The sequence below is a fragment of the Mercurialis annua genome, linkage group LG7 (genome assembly GCF_937616625.2).
Source record: "Mercurialis annua linkage group LG7, ddMerAnnu1.2, whole genome shotgun sequence".
In the NCBI taxonomy this organism is placed as follows: Eukaryota; Viridiplantae; Streptophyta; class Magnoliopsida; order Malpighiales; family Euphorbiaceae; genus Mercurialis; species Mercurialis annua.
Window position 1 is genome coordinate 44,745,239 of NC_065576.1, and position 16,077 is coordinate 44,761,315.

Genomic DNA, 16,077 nt, shown 5'->3' on the forward strand with positions numbered 1-16,077 from the left:
ATGTTTCAAGAGCTCTCAAGTTCCAGTCTGATATTCAAATGAGATTTTGGGGTCATGCTGTGCTTCATGCAGTTTATCTGATCAACAGGACTCCATCACCTGTTTTATCAGAAAAAACTCCTTTTCAGATGCTATATGATAAACCTCCTGTTTATAGTCATTTAAGGGTCTTTGGTTGCCTTGCTTTTGCTGCAAATGTTGTTCAACACAAGCAAAAATTTGACTCAAGAGCTGCTAAATGTGTATTCTTAGGATATCCTCCTAACACTAAGGGTTCAATTCTATATGATCTTGCTGCTAAAACCATTATCATTTCCAGAGATGTGATATACTATGAAACAATTTTTCCATTCTCACAATCCATCTCTTCTTCTCCTCAACCACACTCTCCACCAGATTTAAGTCCTGATCTATTACCTGTGTCTGCTTCTACTGATCCATCTTTACCATCATCACCTCAAACCAGCTCTCAACCTACACCTTCAATGTTTACTGAAGCAGACTTTCCTATTCTCAGGCGTTCAACTAGAATCTCTACATTGCCTTCTTATCTAAAGGACTATACTGTCCAAACCAAACATACATCTAGCCCTCATCCATTAGCTTCTGCAGTTTCATATGATAACTTGTCTGCAACTCAGAAGCATTTCTCTTTATCTATCTCTTCTTCTCATGAACCCAATACTTACAATGAAGCAGCAAAATCAACTCATTGGCAGCAAGCTATGCAGGCTGAGATAGCTGCATTAGATAAGAATAACACTTGGTCTATTACTGATTTACCTGCTGGAAAACAGTCTATTGGATGCAAGTGGGTTTACAAGATTAAACACAAAGCAGATGGCAGTATTGAAAGATACAAGGCTAGATTAGTGGCCAAAGGATATAATCAGCAAGAAGGACTAGACTATTTTGAGACTTTTTCTCCTGTAGCCAAAATGACTACTATCAGGACCCTATTGGCTTTAGCAGCAATGAACAAATGGCATTTACATCAGTTGGATATAAACAATGCCTTTTTGCATGGAGATTTGCAGGAAGAGGTTTACATGAAGCTGCCACCAGGATTTCAAGTTGATCATGATTCTGCAAAGGTTTGCAAACTTAATAAATCTCTTTATGGCCTTAAACAGGCAAGTAGACAGTGGAATGAGAAACTCACTGGTGCTTTGCTCACTCAAGGTTTCAAAATTGCTAATGCTGATCCTTCCTTGCTCATTAAACATACATCAGATCATTTTATCATTCTTCTGATCTATGTTGATGATGTGATTCTAGCAAGCAATTCAATGCCAGCAATATCCAACATTAAAAACTTTCTTCATGAAGCTTTCAGTATTAAGGATTTGGGAGAACTAAAGTATTTCTTAGGAATGGAGGTTGTCAGAACTACTTCTGGGATCAACTTATCACAGAGAAAATATGCTATTGATCTTCTCACTGATACTGGTTTTCTTGACAGTAAGCCAGCTCCTACTCCCATGATAACTTCAAAGAAATTGTGCAAGGATCCTAATGACTTATTGTCTGATAATACTGAGTATAGAAGGCTTGTTGGAAAACTCTTATACTTGTGCACCACAAGACCAGATTTATCTTTTGCAGTCCAGCAGTTGTCTCAATTTCTAGACTGTCCCACAACAGTTCATTTACAAGCTGTTCATAGAGTTTTAAAATACATTAAAGGGGCTCCTGGCAAAGGATTATTCTTCTCCTCTTCTTCTACTTTACATGTCCAAGCTTTTTCAGACTCAGATTGGGCATCCTGCATTGATACAAGAAAGTCAATTTCAGGATATTGTGTCTTCCTTGGCAAATCTCTCATTTCATGGAAATCTAAGAAGCAATCTACCATCTCTCGTTCTAGTTCTGAAGCAGAATATAGAGCTCTTGCTGCTCTCTCTTGTGAACTTCAGTGGATTGCTTACTTATTAGCTGATCTTCATCAAGTTTTTCCTCTTCCAGCTCAGGTTTACTGTGACAGCAACTCTGCTATACAGTTGGCACATAATCCTGTTTTCCATGAGAGATCTAAACATATAGAAATAGATTGCCATCTTGTTAGGGAAAAAATCTCTGCTGGTTTACTTCATCTTCTTCCCATTACATCAGCAAACCAAGTTGCAGACAGTCTCACTAAACCTTTGCCACCTGCATTATTTCAATCTGCTCTTTCCAAGCTGAATCTCCATGATATGTATGCTCCAGCTTGAGGGGGGCTATCACAGCTACTACTGCTACCTGTGTTACTTCTACTGCTACCTGTGTTACTTGCTACTGAAGAGAGTTTGTAATCCAAGTGATGCAAGCTGATTGGTTCATTCCTTTGATGAGCTGGCAGTCCTCGTGATCCATAAGGATGTCAACATCACACACACGAGTTTAGTATGATCAATGAGGTAGCTTAGGGTGTAAGTTTCTTAGCTGTAACTTAGCTGGCATTCTGTTGTTAGTAACAGAATCATATTCCTTGTTCTATAAAAGGAAATGTAAGCTTGTATTCTCAGTTGTTGAATATTTCAATCAATCTCTGAAATATATTTGTTATCTCTTTCAATCTTTCTTTTATAAATTATACGAGGATTAATGCGATTGAGTTATAGTACTCTATTCGGTTTTAATATTAATTTTTTAAATTGAGTCTTTGTACTTGTATTTTTATTGAAAGTGAATCATTATATCGATTCTTTTGGTCTATAATATTTTTAATATTTTTAATACAGAAGAAAATATGGTCTATAAAATTTAATATATACAAATTATAAAGATAACACTACCGATATCTAAATATACAGTTTGCCATTATCCCAGGTTTCAGTTTCACCACCGTGGCTAATGCTAAATGATAGAATATTATGAGGATCTAAAAGTTACACATCCGATTTCTCATCCTTATTTTAACATAAAAAAACAAATAACCTTTTTACCTATTTATTCGATTTAAATAATAATCGGCTAAACCTGATTATGACTTTATCACAGGCATTCTTAGGGGTTATTATGGATTACTTGTCCATAATATGTTTAATTAATTAGTTAAAGTGACAAGAAATCTAATTTGATCCTATTGGGATGTGATAAATCTCATTTTTGTATGTCTATGATCTGTATAGCTTTACTGTTGTGTCTGTTGGTTCTTCATTAAGTAAATAATTATTTTAATATTTCATTTTGAATGTAGATACAATTAGGATACCATGTCATATTAAACATGCAGTTTATGCAATTAGTAATGTTGACAAAACATAATTGCCAAAAAAGAAAGAATTAATTTAATGAGAGGATGGGCAATCAACACGATGCTCGCTTGATTATTGTAAGTTCATTAAAAAAATAAGATTTTATATTAAAAAATCTCTCTTCATCCTAATGTTTGCCATTTTTACATTTTTCTTGGAGTGTTTATCCCATGCAACCGTTGCGCTACGTCATTTTTACATCAAGGCAATGAGCATTTGCGATAAGGAATCTTTTAATTATTACTTATTTTTTTTATCATTCAATTTTCCACATGGCTAACGCACAATTGGTTTGTTGCACGAATGACATGGCACAATGGTTGTGTGCAATAATTTTTCTTTTTCTTGACGTCCCAATAAAAATATCACTTTTGTGTGATTGATATATATTTTCTTTATTTATTTTTAATATTAATGAATGTAATTTATAAATTAATGAGTAAAGTTAATAATGCGTTTATTTACATCATATTTCTAAAATTATAAATCAATTATATTAAAAAAATATATCAATAATATTTAATGTATTTTTAATATATGCGAAAAATAAAAACGCCATGAACAAAATGGACTGAGTGAGTCATAAACTTTTTTATCAGATAATAAGAGTCCATTTAAAAAAGAACATTAATTCTCTAGAAAATTGTATAACAGTTAATTAAAATAATTAATTTGAATTTAATTCTTTGAATTTTTTGATGAAATTTCTATTGTCTTTTTTAATGTACTAGTTTTGCATTACGTGCTACGCACGTGGCTCGTGATGTAACTCGTCAATTTATGTATTAGTTAATTTTTTTTATAATTATACAAATTTATGTTATTTATAATCAATATCAAATCAATTAGAGTTTTTGTTCGTAATAATAAAATACTACAATTAATCTTTAAATTAGTTGACGACGATAAAATTTATTTATAATTTAATCTATTAGTTAAATTTATAATAATTATACCAATATATTTTATGTATAATTAATATTAAATTAGTTAGACGATATTCTATTGTATTTATCAATTATTTATGTGAACTGGTTATAGGTTATGGAGAGAAAATAATACGCCATAATTTAATTGAAGAATATAAATATAAAATTATCAATTAAGTATATTTTACTGAAATTAGTAATAGATATTCTTAAAATAATTATTTAAAATAATTGATCATAACTTTTGTAATTAAGTAATCAATTAGTAAACAAAATATTCATTAATTTAACCGTATAATATCATCATATTTAGTAGTTGTCTCTTATAAATTCATAATTTTTAATAATTGTATATATATTTTAATTATTTATATTTATAATAAAAATAAAAAAGTAAATATGATGTCTAATTTTATCTCTTTTTAAAATTTAATGCTGATATACTAAATAAAAGAAATAGACAATTTGGTTTGTAAGATATTTTTGTTTTCAAACTCTAATCAATATAATTTATTATGGAGAATTTTTAGTTTATAGCAACCAATTTAATGGTCAAATATTTATATATCAATTGGTATATACACTAATTCAACTTAACTTTAGTTGCATTTGTGCCAAATTATAACTTTTTGCTTGTAGGAATATGTCGAATAAAGAATGTTTATTTTAAGAAACTGAATTTCTCTTATTAGTAAAAGTAAAATTCTCACAAAGCATACCCTCATTCCAGTCACGCAGAACAATTCTGGCTGTAGCATTAATGTCCACGATACCACGCTTCTTTAGCCTGCTGCTAACTGTAGCCAACTTTTGTAAAAAGTCATCAACCGATTCAAAGTCTGGTATCTTGTATAGAGTTACCAACAGCCTTGCTGGGCACAACTTGAGAATTTCATTCATTGTATTATCCAGTTAAGCAATATAAATTAATATGCAATCTTAAAAGTATACCTTAGAGAACTTCTTGTCTCATTCGTAATCCAAAATAGGAGAGCAGTAATGGCAAAGGACCAAATATCAGCCCTATATAGGAAAATTTCCAAATAAACAATAAGATTATGCTATCCATTCAGAATTAAATGAAAAAAAATCTATCCAGTGAAAATAATAAACGAACTTGAAATTGTATCCGTGCAACTGCTCCATGGCCTCAGTTGCCATTCTGCAAACAAAAAAGATATTAAGACTTAGTATAGTCTAAATATCTCATAATATTTACGACAACCGGTATATTAATATGAAAGCATACCAGCAAGGTGTTTCCACAAATGTATTCATGATGCGTTGCCTATCACCTGAATTAAAAAGGCAAGCTAAAACACCAAAATCTCCCAACTTGATTGCATCCCGTCAATTAATGAGAATGTTTTCTGCCTTTGAAAATCAAAAAATATTGGTATTGATAAAATTAAAAATATACAAATTATTGATATTTATGCAAAGATTAATTATTAGTAATTTAATTTGAGACATAATTTTGCACTAAAGATATGTAGAATCAGAACTCAAAATTCTGTTATTTTATATTAGAAAAAAAATTCATTGACATCCAAGTAATAAACAAACTCTACTACTTCAATATTAGAATAATGTTTCGATGTTAATGGAATTTGCTCCTATCTTTAATTAATACTCTCTATCCGCTTAAGTTTTTATCTAAATGAGTAAGTTAACTAAATGTTAAAGTCAAACTCTTATAAGTTATCACTTCATTATTTGTCACTTTTACGGAAAAATATATATTAAAATAGTAATTATTAAATATTTTAATTAGTCTATTTTAGTTAGTTTTGTAGACAATTAACTTAATTTAGTAGTTTACTTTAATTAGTACTCTAACTTTAATAATTATCTTAATATAATAGTTTAGTTTAGTTAATACTCTAATTTTAATAATTTTAATTAATAATTATATCTTTTAAAGTGAAAAGGATATTAACGTAAATGTGCCTGTCCCCCCCCCCCCCATCCGTGCTTTTATATATAGTATAGATTAACTGCAGTGTTTTAAAAACCAAACTGGTGGCAAACCGATGAGGCCACCGGTTTCCTGTTCAACCACCGATTCAACCAGTTGATTGAATTTTTTTTAAAATAATTAATATATAGAATTAGAGACGGATTTTTCCGTCGCCAATTCTCGTTGTCCGGTTCGAAAAAAAGTTCACCGTAACTACCAGTTCAATCTAGTTCTTTTGGTTTGGTCTGTTCCAACTGAAATTCAGGTTAATTGCTGTTTTTGAATCGGATCACTGGTTGGTTTTCGATTTAATTGACCGTATGATCCGGTTTTTAAAACACTTAAAGTAAAAATAAATTTTAAAAAGTTTGAAAAATAAACTAAACGAATTTAATTATCACTACCTGAATAATTAATTTTCTGAAAAAAAAGAGTTTAAGAAAAACATTTTCAAAAAATTATAGTATACAATTTTGAACTCTTGATGAATAATATTTTATTGAAAAAGAAGAAGGGGCAACTAAGAACTTGCTGATTGACTGTAGAGAAGTCTTTCAAAAGCAGACAAATCAATTTTATAGTTGAAGACTCCGAGCTCACACCACAGCTTCCAAGTATTTTTGTATTACAATAATTCTCAAAATGCGTTCAAGTTGGGCAATATACAGCGTTTTTGTTTTTTTGAAATGTGAATTTGCATTAATAAGCAAGCTGAATTTCAACCATTACAACAAGAGCATTTTTTCAATTGAATTAAATTAAATTTATAAAAAATAAGTCTCATAATGTCAAAAAACTAAATTTTATTAAATTTTTAAAAAAATTATTTAATTTTTTATTCGTTGTATATATTTAAACAAAAGAATTCAGAGAATTATTATCATTCTTTAAACTTTTGATTTCCGAAAAATCATAAAAAATAAGTAATAAACTGATAACGTAGCTAGTAACATAAAATGTAGTAAAACAGCCTCAGCGAGATAAGATCTCACTAATTCAAGCGATTAGGGGACCCCGACCGAAATACCTCCACTACGAAATACACCGGACTGTTATCCATAAACCAGAATGAGCTGAAAGAACTACGGTATCTCAATACAAAACGCAATCGATGCGATAGACACATTTCTTACACTAGCTCGGCCAATGGTATATACCGCCCCTTATTCCCTCCAAGAACCGAGCTACCACTTTCCCAACAAACTACTTAGGACCACATACAAGATCTGGCACATAAAGAATGTTCTTCGCATTGCGTATCTCACTCGATATTCGAGACGCAACGAGAAATTGCCATATCAGCTAACCGAATTGTGGGGACCAAAAATAATCAGATGTGGTAAGTTTGCACGAGGTCAACCTATATAAGGCACCTTACGTGCAAACCCTAAGATACTTATTCTTTTTACTCTATATCTTCTTTCTTCAAATACTGACTAGATTGTCGGAGTGAATTGCCGGTGTCCCCCACCGGTATTCGGTATGACATTGTTTGTTCTTGACTCTTCAAGTTCTGTAAATCTTTTTTATTTTTTTAAAAACTTATTTAAAACTTTTATTCGTTGTATATCTTTATACTAAAGAATTCAGATAATTTTTCTCATTCTCTAAACTTTTGATTTCCGAAAAATCATGAAAAAGGAGCAACAAACAAACAAATCATGAAAATTATATAAAATTAATACTGTTATATATATATACATATCCAGAGTCGATTTCTACCCTAAATGTATTATGCAGTTTAAAAATCCATTTCCAACATTAATAAGGTGCATGCTTATCCTCTGGTTAAAATGTTGGATCCAAAATCTTGTTTTAGCATCATACATTAGTTAAGTTATGAGTTGTCTGTAAAATCTTTAAGATTGTGTCTTAACAATCTTCCATCTCATTAGTTGGCTCAACTTTGTCTGCATATTGAAGAGAATGAACAACTTGTCAATAAAATGAAAATGTTAATAAACTTTAATGAATTTTCTACTAACACAAATACACAACTTAGCAAAAATAAAACCAAACCAAAACGAAATTTTATTCTAATTTGATTTATTTGGATATGAAAAATTAATCAAACCAACCGAATAATCAAACTTTATAATGCTATTTATATATCTATGTATAAATATATTTTGGTTATATAATAAATTAACACATATTAACTATTACTACTATTCAAAAAAAAACTTAACTATTATGTATAACATTTATCTAAACTTATATTAAACAAACCAAAGTGAATCAAACCAATAGTAAATTTTAATTAATAGAACCAAAATTGTATGTAAATATTTAGTATAGTTTGATTCTTATTTTATCCTTTAATATATGATTTGGTTTTAAATTGTGATAAACCGGATTGAACTGAGCCGTGCTCCAACACACACACTAACATATAGCAAATATTTCATATTTAAATTATGACATATTTAGGAAAGGCTTAATCACCAAAAAAGCCCTCACCTTTTAGCCCCTTTTCAGTTGCACCCTGACGTTGTAATTTTGTCAGTTGCACCCTAATTCGCACCTTTGAGTTTCAATTCCACCCTCAAAATCAAATTGGATTTTTTTCACTCCCAAAAAATTTATAAAAACCCTTATAAAGTACTCGTTTGAGCTGTTTTCCACATAAAAAGTTAAAAATGGATGACTTATTTTAACTTTTTTCAAATGAAAAAGAGATTAATTTAGTACTTGAGGGTGGAATTGAAAACCAAAAATACGAATTAGGGTGCAACTGAAAAAATTACAACGTCAGGGTGCATTTGAAAAGAGGTTAAAAGGTGAGGGTTTTTTTGGTGATTAAGCCTTTAGGAAATTACATTTGACTCTCAATATCAAAATTGATCAATACTGTAAAGAGAACTCTTTAATCACTTAGCAAGTGATATGATTTTGAACCAAATCTAACCTAATAACTTGATTATTAGAGACAATTAAACAACTACTTAATGAAAGTTTACTACAAGAGTTTCATTATTCTAGAAAGGCTTAATGCCTTAAAAAAACGCCGACCTTTCATTTTCAATCCTACCATGATATTGAAAAATTGTCAATTTTACCACGGTTTGCATTTTTTCATCTCAATTGTACCATGAAGTATAAAATTGACCTTTATTTATTTGATAAAAGTTCAATAATTTTTTTAGAAATGGTCAATTTAATATAAAAAGTTAATCTAATGTAAAAAAAGGCCAATTTAGAGAATTTTTGTCAAATAAAAAAAAGTTAATTTTATGCTTTATGATACAATTGAAATGAAAAAAATGCAAAATAGGGTAAAATTGACAGTTTTGCAACGTCAGGGTAGGATTGAAAAGGGGATGAAAGATCAGGATTTTTTAAGACATTAAGCCTTCTAGAAAAATTAACTTACTTAAATAATTTAAGTTACATTATCCACTCACATTGTTAATGATTCCCATCTTAGCTATTCCTCACTTTAGGAGCAAATTTACAAGCACAAAGAGACAGCCGCCAACCAGACAACAAGATGCATATATATCCTCTCTTACAAAAGGTAATATATTGTCCCCACGGACATAATCTAAATTCTAGTGAGTAGCGGTGTGCATTCGATTTAAATCGAGTTTTTTAAAATTAAACAAAATTTACAATACTTTAAACTAAATTGAAACGAACCAGCCGGCAGATGAGGACTTGGCCTATTGGCCAGGTCCTTATACTGCATGAGGTCGGGGGTTCGAACCCCCGATTCTCCTCAGGCCGTGGTTTGCCTGATTTAATTTTAAAAAATGCATACTAACTCCCGCTAATCCCCGCTAACAACTAACGCTAGAATAGGTCTACCTTTGATAAAAAAAAAAAAATGAACCAGCCGATTCGGTGGTTTTTTTTTTTTTTTTAATTTGTACCGACACTGAATTGAAATTATCACCTTGCAGAACAAGCTAAATCAAAAAAAACACAACCAAATGAATTAGTTTGGTTATTCGGGTTAGTTTGGTTTTTCTACACTTTTAGTAGGGGCATTACATTTCGACATGCGAGTATCAAGTTTGATTCTTCCCCATATTATAGTAAAAAAAGAAAAAGAAAAGATATATGCTCAGATAATGAGATTTCACCGGCAACTTTCCTCTTGAAAATGGGACAAAAGAGACACACAAACCCCACCCCACCACACCACTAATCAAACAAAACCAAAACCAAAAGATGAATGAAGTATTAACAAACAATTGAACAATGAATAAACATAATGATAATGAAACTTCAACTTACTTCCACTTTGCTCGGGTTTTTTTGGCACGGTTGCATCCGAGCATGCTCAAAGAAGATCAACTGAAATCCAGCAAAGAGTGGCAGACACAAATGTCACTGTACCTTAACATGCTTCTCACCACCAAATGACCCCACGAGCTTTGGTTTGGTCTACTTTCTGATAAAAACCACGCAGACAAGAAAGCATTCAAAATGTTTAATTAACTTACACTTCGTATGGTGTACGCTCAGGATAGAAATCTGATCACAAATTTGGTATATATGTGACAGAAATTTATGATTCTAAGCCGACAAATAATGATATCACTTCTCGGCTGTACTTATAGAGACATGGACAAATCTAGGTAATGACAGTTTGTAGGTATGGGCAAGACATTTCAGTTTCAAAATGGTTCCTATTTGTCTGGAATAAATGTCCAGCTAAACTTTGTAGATGTTCAGTTTAGGGGCGGGGGAGTACATCGTAGCTGCCAGAGGAAATGCAAGATGGTAGAAGAGTTCGCTCTGCCGCATAAGATACTCATATGGCCGGTCATATTATAGAGCAACAGTCAACATGTCATAGGCTCATAGCAGATCTTCAAAGCTCAGTTAAAAAAGAATTGAGATCATAGCCAATAACCTGTAAGGTAAATATAATGTGAAAAAAATATGCAGATTGCAAACTAATTCTTCAGTAGATGCTTCCCTAAAGAATGTCTATTATTCAATATAATGTAAATTACTGTAACAACATTTGAAGCATATATAACCTCTAGATGCTCCATTGATTCACAGAAGAAATAAGATTTAATTTAAATAAATGCGTTGAATGTTTGATGATGAATATATAAACCAGGAAGAATAGGTACTCTTATAACTCACCTGATCTTTGCAACCGAGAAAAATCAGCTTCAGGAAAAAGGACTGATACAAATCAGTTGCCTGTCAAATCGGAGATGTGCAGAAATAATGCGTTCTTACATTTTCACCAGCAAGTGACAAGGATTTCACGATCCTTTTAAGTATTAATTCACTATAAATATTAAATAAGGAAAAACGGGAACATAATTCTACAATGGTAAGAGGTGAAAAACCAAAAATCTGTGTTTCACCAACCCCAATTTGTTTGCCAATATACGTGCAAATTAATAGAGACAAATGACTTTTCTTATTTGTGCAACTTCTAGACATCTGTATATTTTCATCCAATTTCCCCGAACTCTGAGGGCATGGATTAACAACTGCACCGACCTCCATTTACCATGTCATGAAGCTAAGATTCAATATTGTTGTTGGCCATACTAAAAGAGAATTCTTCTGTCACGGGCATATTTCTGACATGATCAAGAAGTCCTGTAAGTTCTCTATGAACATACGTAAACCGTTCCTTGGATACCAATGATTCTGTCAATAGAGTTGCAGCGAGAGAATGAAAGGCTTGAGCACACTCATCACTGTTGCTTTGTGCATTTTGATAATCCGCAGTCACCAAAGAATGATCTTGTCGCCAACGAAGAGGATAGAATTTTTCTGGAAGCTGAAAGTAGTTCTTGACGGCAAGTACCCGAAGAGAGTGCCTACATAAAATTCCAGAATGTTCAAATTCCTTGCAAGAACAATGAATTTGTTCATCTTCTGGTATCCAAACAAGATATTCCCCGTCCATTTTCTTGTAATGTCTCACAAGGTATGAGCCATCTGCCATTTCTTGTGTCCCGTATTGCATAGATAAAACAATTTCATTTTGGAACACATTAAAGGCATAAGGTGTGAGAATACTCCGTGCATGTTCTTCAATTGGCATGCATGTCTTTATATGTGTATATTGCATCCGATCTCCGCTTTGGTTTCCAAAGTTGGCAGCCACACCAACCTAAGACATGCGGAAACAAAGTTCAAAAACCAATTGACCAAATAGCAAAAGCTTAATAGTATACCGAGTCCCCTGACCAACATACCTGCTCAAAAAATACTTGCAAACAAGTTTGTCCATTCAAGATTCTTTTTAAGAATATATCTAAGGAGTGTGAAAACTCAGTTGTCATGGTACGAGCCACAAAGTAATTTCGAATGTAAGCAATTGACCAGGATCCTCGATATGAAAAGACTAGAGCCATATGCTTATCTGAAGTAAGTCCGAATCTAGCAACTAACAAATTCCACTGCTGCTCAAAATCTTCAACAGTTTCAAGGTGACATAATATGTTGAATTCGGCTTTAAACTCTTCAAACTGTGATCCAAGAGCAGAAGAAAACCAGCTGGATAATTTGGACAGAATGTGCCATATGCATATAATATGTTTAGTGTTAGGCATCTCCCTTGTTATGGCATCCCTAAGACCTGAATCTATATCAGTCATAATCGTCTGCGGTTGTCTTCCTTGCATAAAGCGCACAAAACACTGTTCAAAAGAGAAATTGATTAAAAGCTATGAAAATAGTGACAATTGTTTTGCAAGAGTATTGTAAACGAACCTGTAAAGCCCATGCAAAAGAATGTGAACTTTCGTCTTGCAACAAAACACATCCAAACAAAAGTGTATTACCATGATTGTCCATGCCGAACCACACTCCTAGGAGCAAGCCATATGTAATAGAACGATATGTGGTGTCAAAAGCAACTACATCACCATATAATGTATAAGCACGAATAGAATCTCCATATGACCATACAATGTTTTCAACTTTTTCATTTTCATCTGTGGTATAGTCATAAACAAAATCTGCATCCCTCTCTGTCATTGCTTTGCAGGCCTCAAGAAGTTCTGAAGTATCATTCTCTCTCTTCTCGGTCAGTAAAGCATCATTTTCTTGCACAGTTTTCTTACAAGTGCGAACAAAATTCCTAACATCCTTCTCTATAAAGGGCAACTGGCCAGGTTGAACACCTTTTTCTAGCTCCAACACCTTCACTATACGATTAACAGGAAAACCTGCTTTGGACAATAAAAGAATGCGTTCTTGATCAGCCTCCTGTATTTTCCGATAAGCAGGCAGCAAGCGTACTTGGTCATCTTCCAATAATTCATGATTATGAACATTGCTAAATTGTGAGACATACCATTGAGTAACACCATTCGCAATTTCCTTTGTAAGGTACAATTTTGCATCACATCCACATCTAACAGATTTTCGGTCACGAGGATGCTCGACATTAGCCTTTTTTCTTGGTTGATTAAATCCAGATCGATAACAAACAAAATCTCGTCTGTATATCCCTAAACTCTGGCTTTCAGTTGACCTTGCTTTCCTGATCGAAAATCCATTCTTCCGAGCAAAATTGCTATAGTACTCAAAAGCATCATCATCAGTTTTGAAAATTTGACCTACATAAGGTGTGAAGACAGCTTCTGTTGAAGATGACGTTGACGGTGTCTCATTCTTAAGAATATTAGAATTTATTGATGTCTGATCATCTCCTTCATGCTTAACATAGCATTTCCAATCCCCACACGGACACTGCTGACGTCGAATCCATATGTTATTTAATGGCTTCATAGCCATAAGTAGCAAAAGATATTTTGATTTCCAGACCTTAATCCACTTTGCATTTATGTCAAACTGCAATACAAGAAAACAAAAGTTGAAATTAAAAGACCCCTAACCGAGAAGTAAACTATGATGGAGACGTTAGAAACGAAAAACAGGGAAACGAGTAGAAAAGGCGAAACAATGAGAAATCTTCTTATTCATAGTTAGAGCCTAAGTAGCATGGACACTTCATTCAATCAACCTTTCCCGTTTTAAAATCATATCGGGAGCTTGTCGATTTGAACACGAAATTCAATTTTTAACATAGAAAACCATAAAAAAACACCATTTTGCCATGTTGCTGTCCAAGTGTCCCATTTCCCATATCCATATCCATATCCATATCCGTTCATATTTGAGCTTCTTCCACTCTCTCCATTGGATTAATTGAGCACGAAACCAAGACAACGCGAGACATACTATTAATTAATTCTTAACTTGTCATTCCTAAATTGTTTCCAACAATCAAATTTCAGAGTAAATTCGATTCTTTTCAGGAATTACAACAGCTGATAGAAGAACCATAAAAAATGCACCTCTAACACTACTGACTACGTAAATTTAATATAATTCAGTCAAATTTCAACAATGCTTTTAAAGCTAAATTCTGAATTAATGAAACTTAGCTAAATATTACATAAACCATAGAGCATAATCAACAGACAGCTAACAATTTAAATCAACCATGACAATAACAGCAGAAACTGAATTAAGCAAACAAAAAACCTGAACTAAAAAAAATAAAATACATACCAGTAAATAATAAAAGAAACCCTGAAAAACTGATTATAAATTGTCAGCCTTGAATTAACAATGCAGCAATGCCAAAAACAGCCTGAAAAAAGAGATGGGTATCAAATTTAAAGAGAATTAACAGTGAAAAGACAGGCAGCTGTGATAAATTAGATGAAATAATTAGGAAACCCTTTTCAAAGATGTGAACTTTATGAAGAAAATTACGTTATAACATCTGAATTTTTGGGTAGGAGTGGGTTTGTCACTTCAAAGCTGTCTTTTTTTTAAGAGTGAGAGAGGAGAGAGGAGTGAGTTATTTTGTTGCAATGGAAAGTCAAAACAGAGAGGCAAAATCCATACAAAGATCCCTCTATTTTATTAGTTTTGTTTGAGGGCCCTTATTTTAAAGTTGTTTCCGTTTAGATCTCTGTACTTTGCAAATTCTGATTTTAAGGTTGTTTTGAGAGACTAGAGAAACAAAAAATTGTAAATAGAGAGACTATAAAATACTAAAAAAAAAATCTGAAAATCAAAAATTAGATAAACAAATAGATTGAAAGAAAAAAAATATAATTTTTTTAAATAAAAATGATACAGTACAAAGACCTCTATACGTAAAGCGTCAATGCTACGATCCATTCCTCAATTGATGACGTGGCACAACTCAAAAAGTCAATTTCATCCTTTATATTTTTTTTTTACCTTTGGATGATCCCACGATTTTAATAAAATGCTTGTGAAATTGAAAAATAATCTGCCTACGATTTTTTGTACTGTTGGTACATTTTCGGTATATTTTTAATGTACTTTTTATATAAACTATTTATAAATCTATTAAATAATTATTTTAGGTTTATTTATTATGTGTTAGTTATTTATTTTATGTTCTTAGTATATTTGTAATGTATTTTTTGGTCTATTTTTTAAGTGTTTATTAAAATTGGTTTTTTTCATCGGAAATAAATCCTATGTAAACCAAAAATAAGATTTTATTTTTTGTATATTATTAGCAAAGAAAAAATAATTTTGGTCACAAGCACAATTTCCATGCTAGTATTTTTCAGTGTATTTTCAGTAGTATGTTCGGTATATTTTTTCTTACCAAGTATTTACATATCTAATTCAATAATTGCTTTTGGGTTTATTATGTGTTACTTTTTTTTTTACATATTTTTAGTATATTTTAAGCGTATTTTTTTTCTATTTTAAGTGTTGTTTTTATCAACATATGTATAGAGGATTAAATATTGTTCCTTACAGTCTATTTTTCATATAATCGGATTGACTAAATAAGTAATTTGTACACTCAAAATTGATTAAATTCTAAGTTAAATAACAATCTAAAGGTGGATGATTATGATGAAAAGATGAAGAGAATGTCAATTACAAATGAGATTTATATAAATGAAAACATGAGTAGATGATAGACTAGGAAATAAAATACAATCTACCGGTGCATTTG

The 16,077-nt window shown here is 31.7% G+C and overlaps 1 protein-coding gene across 3 annotated transcripts; it reads right to left on the bottom strand.

The window, feature by feature from the left end:
• Positions 1-7,773: 7,773 nt before the first annotated feature.
• On the bottom strand, positions 7,774-14,927 carry LOC126655681 (putative protein FAR1-RELATED SEQUENCE 10). 3 transcript variants are annotated; one of them, XM_056103863.1, is made up of 7 exons: positions 14,841-14,927; positions 14,634-14,715; positions 12,825-13,910; positions 12,308-12,751; positions 11,232-12,222; positions 10,368-10,524; positions 7,774-8,038 (listed from the first exon to the last, which is right to left on the bottom strand). In XM_056103863.1, the coding sequence occupies exons 3-5, from the start codon at positions 13,851-13,853 to the stop codon at positions 11,623-11,625; spliced, it is 2,073 nt and encodes a 690-aa protein (XP_055959838.1). In that variant the 5' UTR covers positions 13,854-13,910; positions 14,634-14,715; positions 14,841-14,927; the 3' UTR covers positions 7,774-8,038; positions 10,368-10,524; positions 11,232-11,622. The 3 variants fall into 3 exon arrangements, with proteins under 3 accessions (XP_055959838.1, XP_055959839.1, XP_055959840.1); XM_056103864.1 differs by having other exon boundaries at positions 10,368-10,989; XM_056103865.1 differs by lacking the exon at positions 7,774-8,038 and adding an exon at positions 10,038-10,274.
• Positions 14,928-16,077: the final 1,150 nt, after the last annotated feature.

Excerpts from the sequence above, each read along its gene's own strand:
- LOC126655681 (XM_056103863.1), bottom strand. The coding sequence starts at position 13,853 with ATGGCTATGAAGCCATTAAATAACATATGGATTCGACGTCAGCAGTGT. Across the intron at positions 12,752-12,824 it reads CTTTTGCATGGGCTTTACAG|TGTTTTGTGCGCTTTATGCA; the intron begins GTTCGTTTACAA and ends TCTTTTGAACAG. Across the intron at positions 12,223-12,307 it reads TGCAAGTATTTTTTGAGCAG|GTTGGTGTGGCTGCCAACTT; the intron begins GTATGTTGGTCA and ends CGCATGTCTTAG.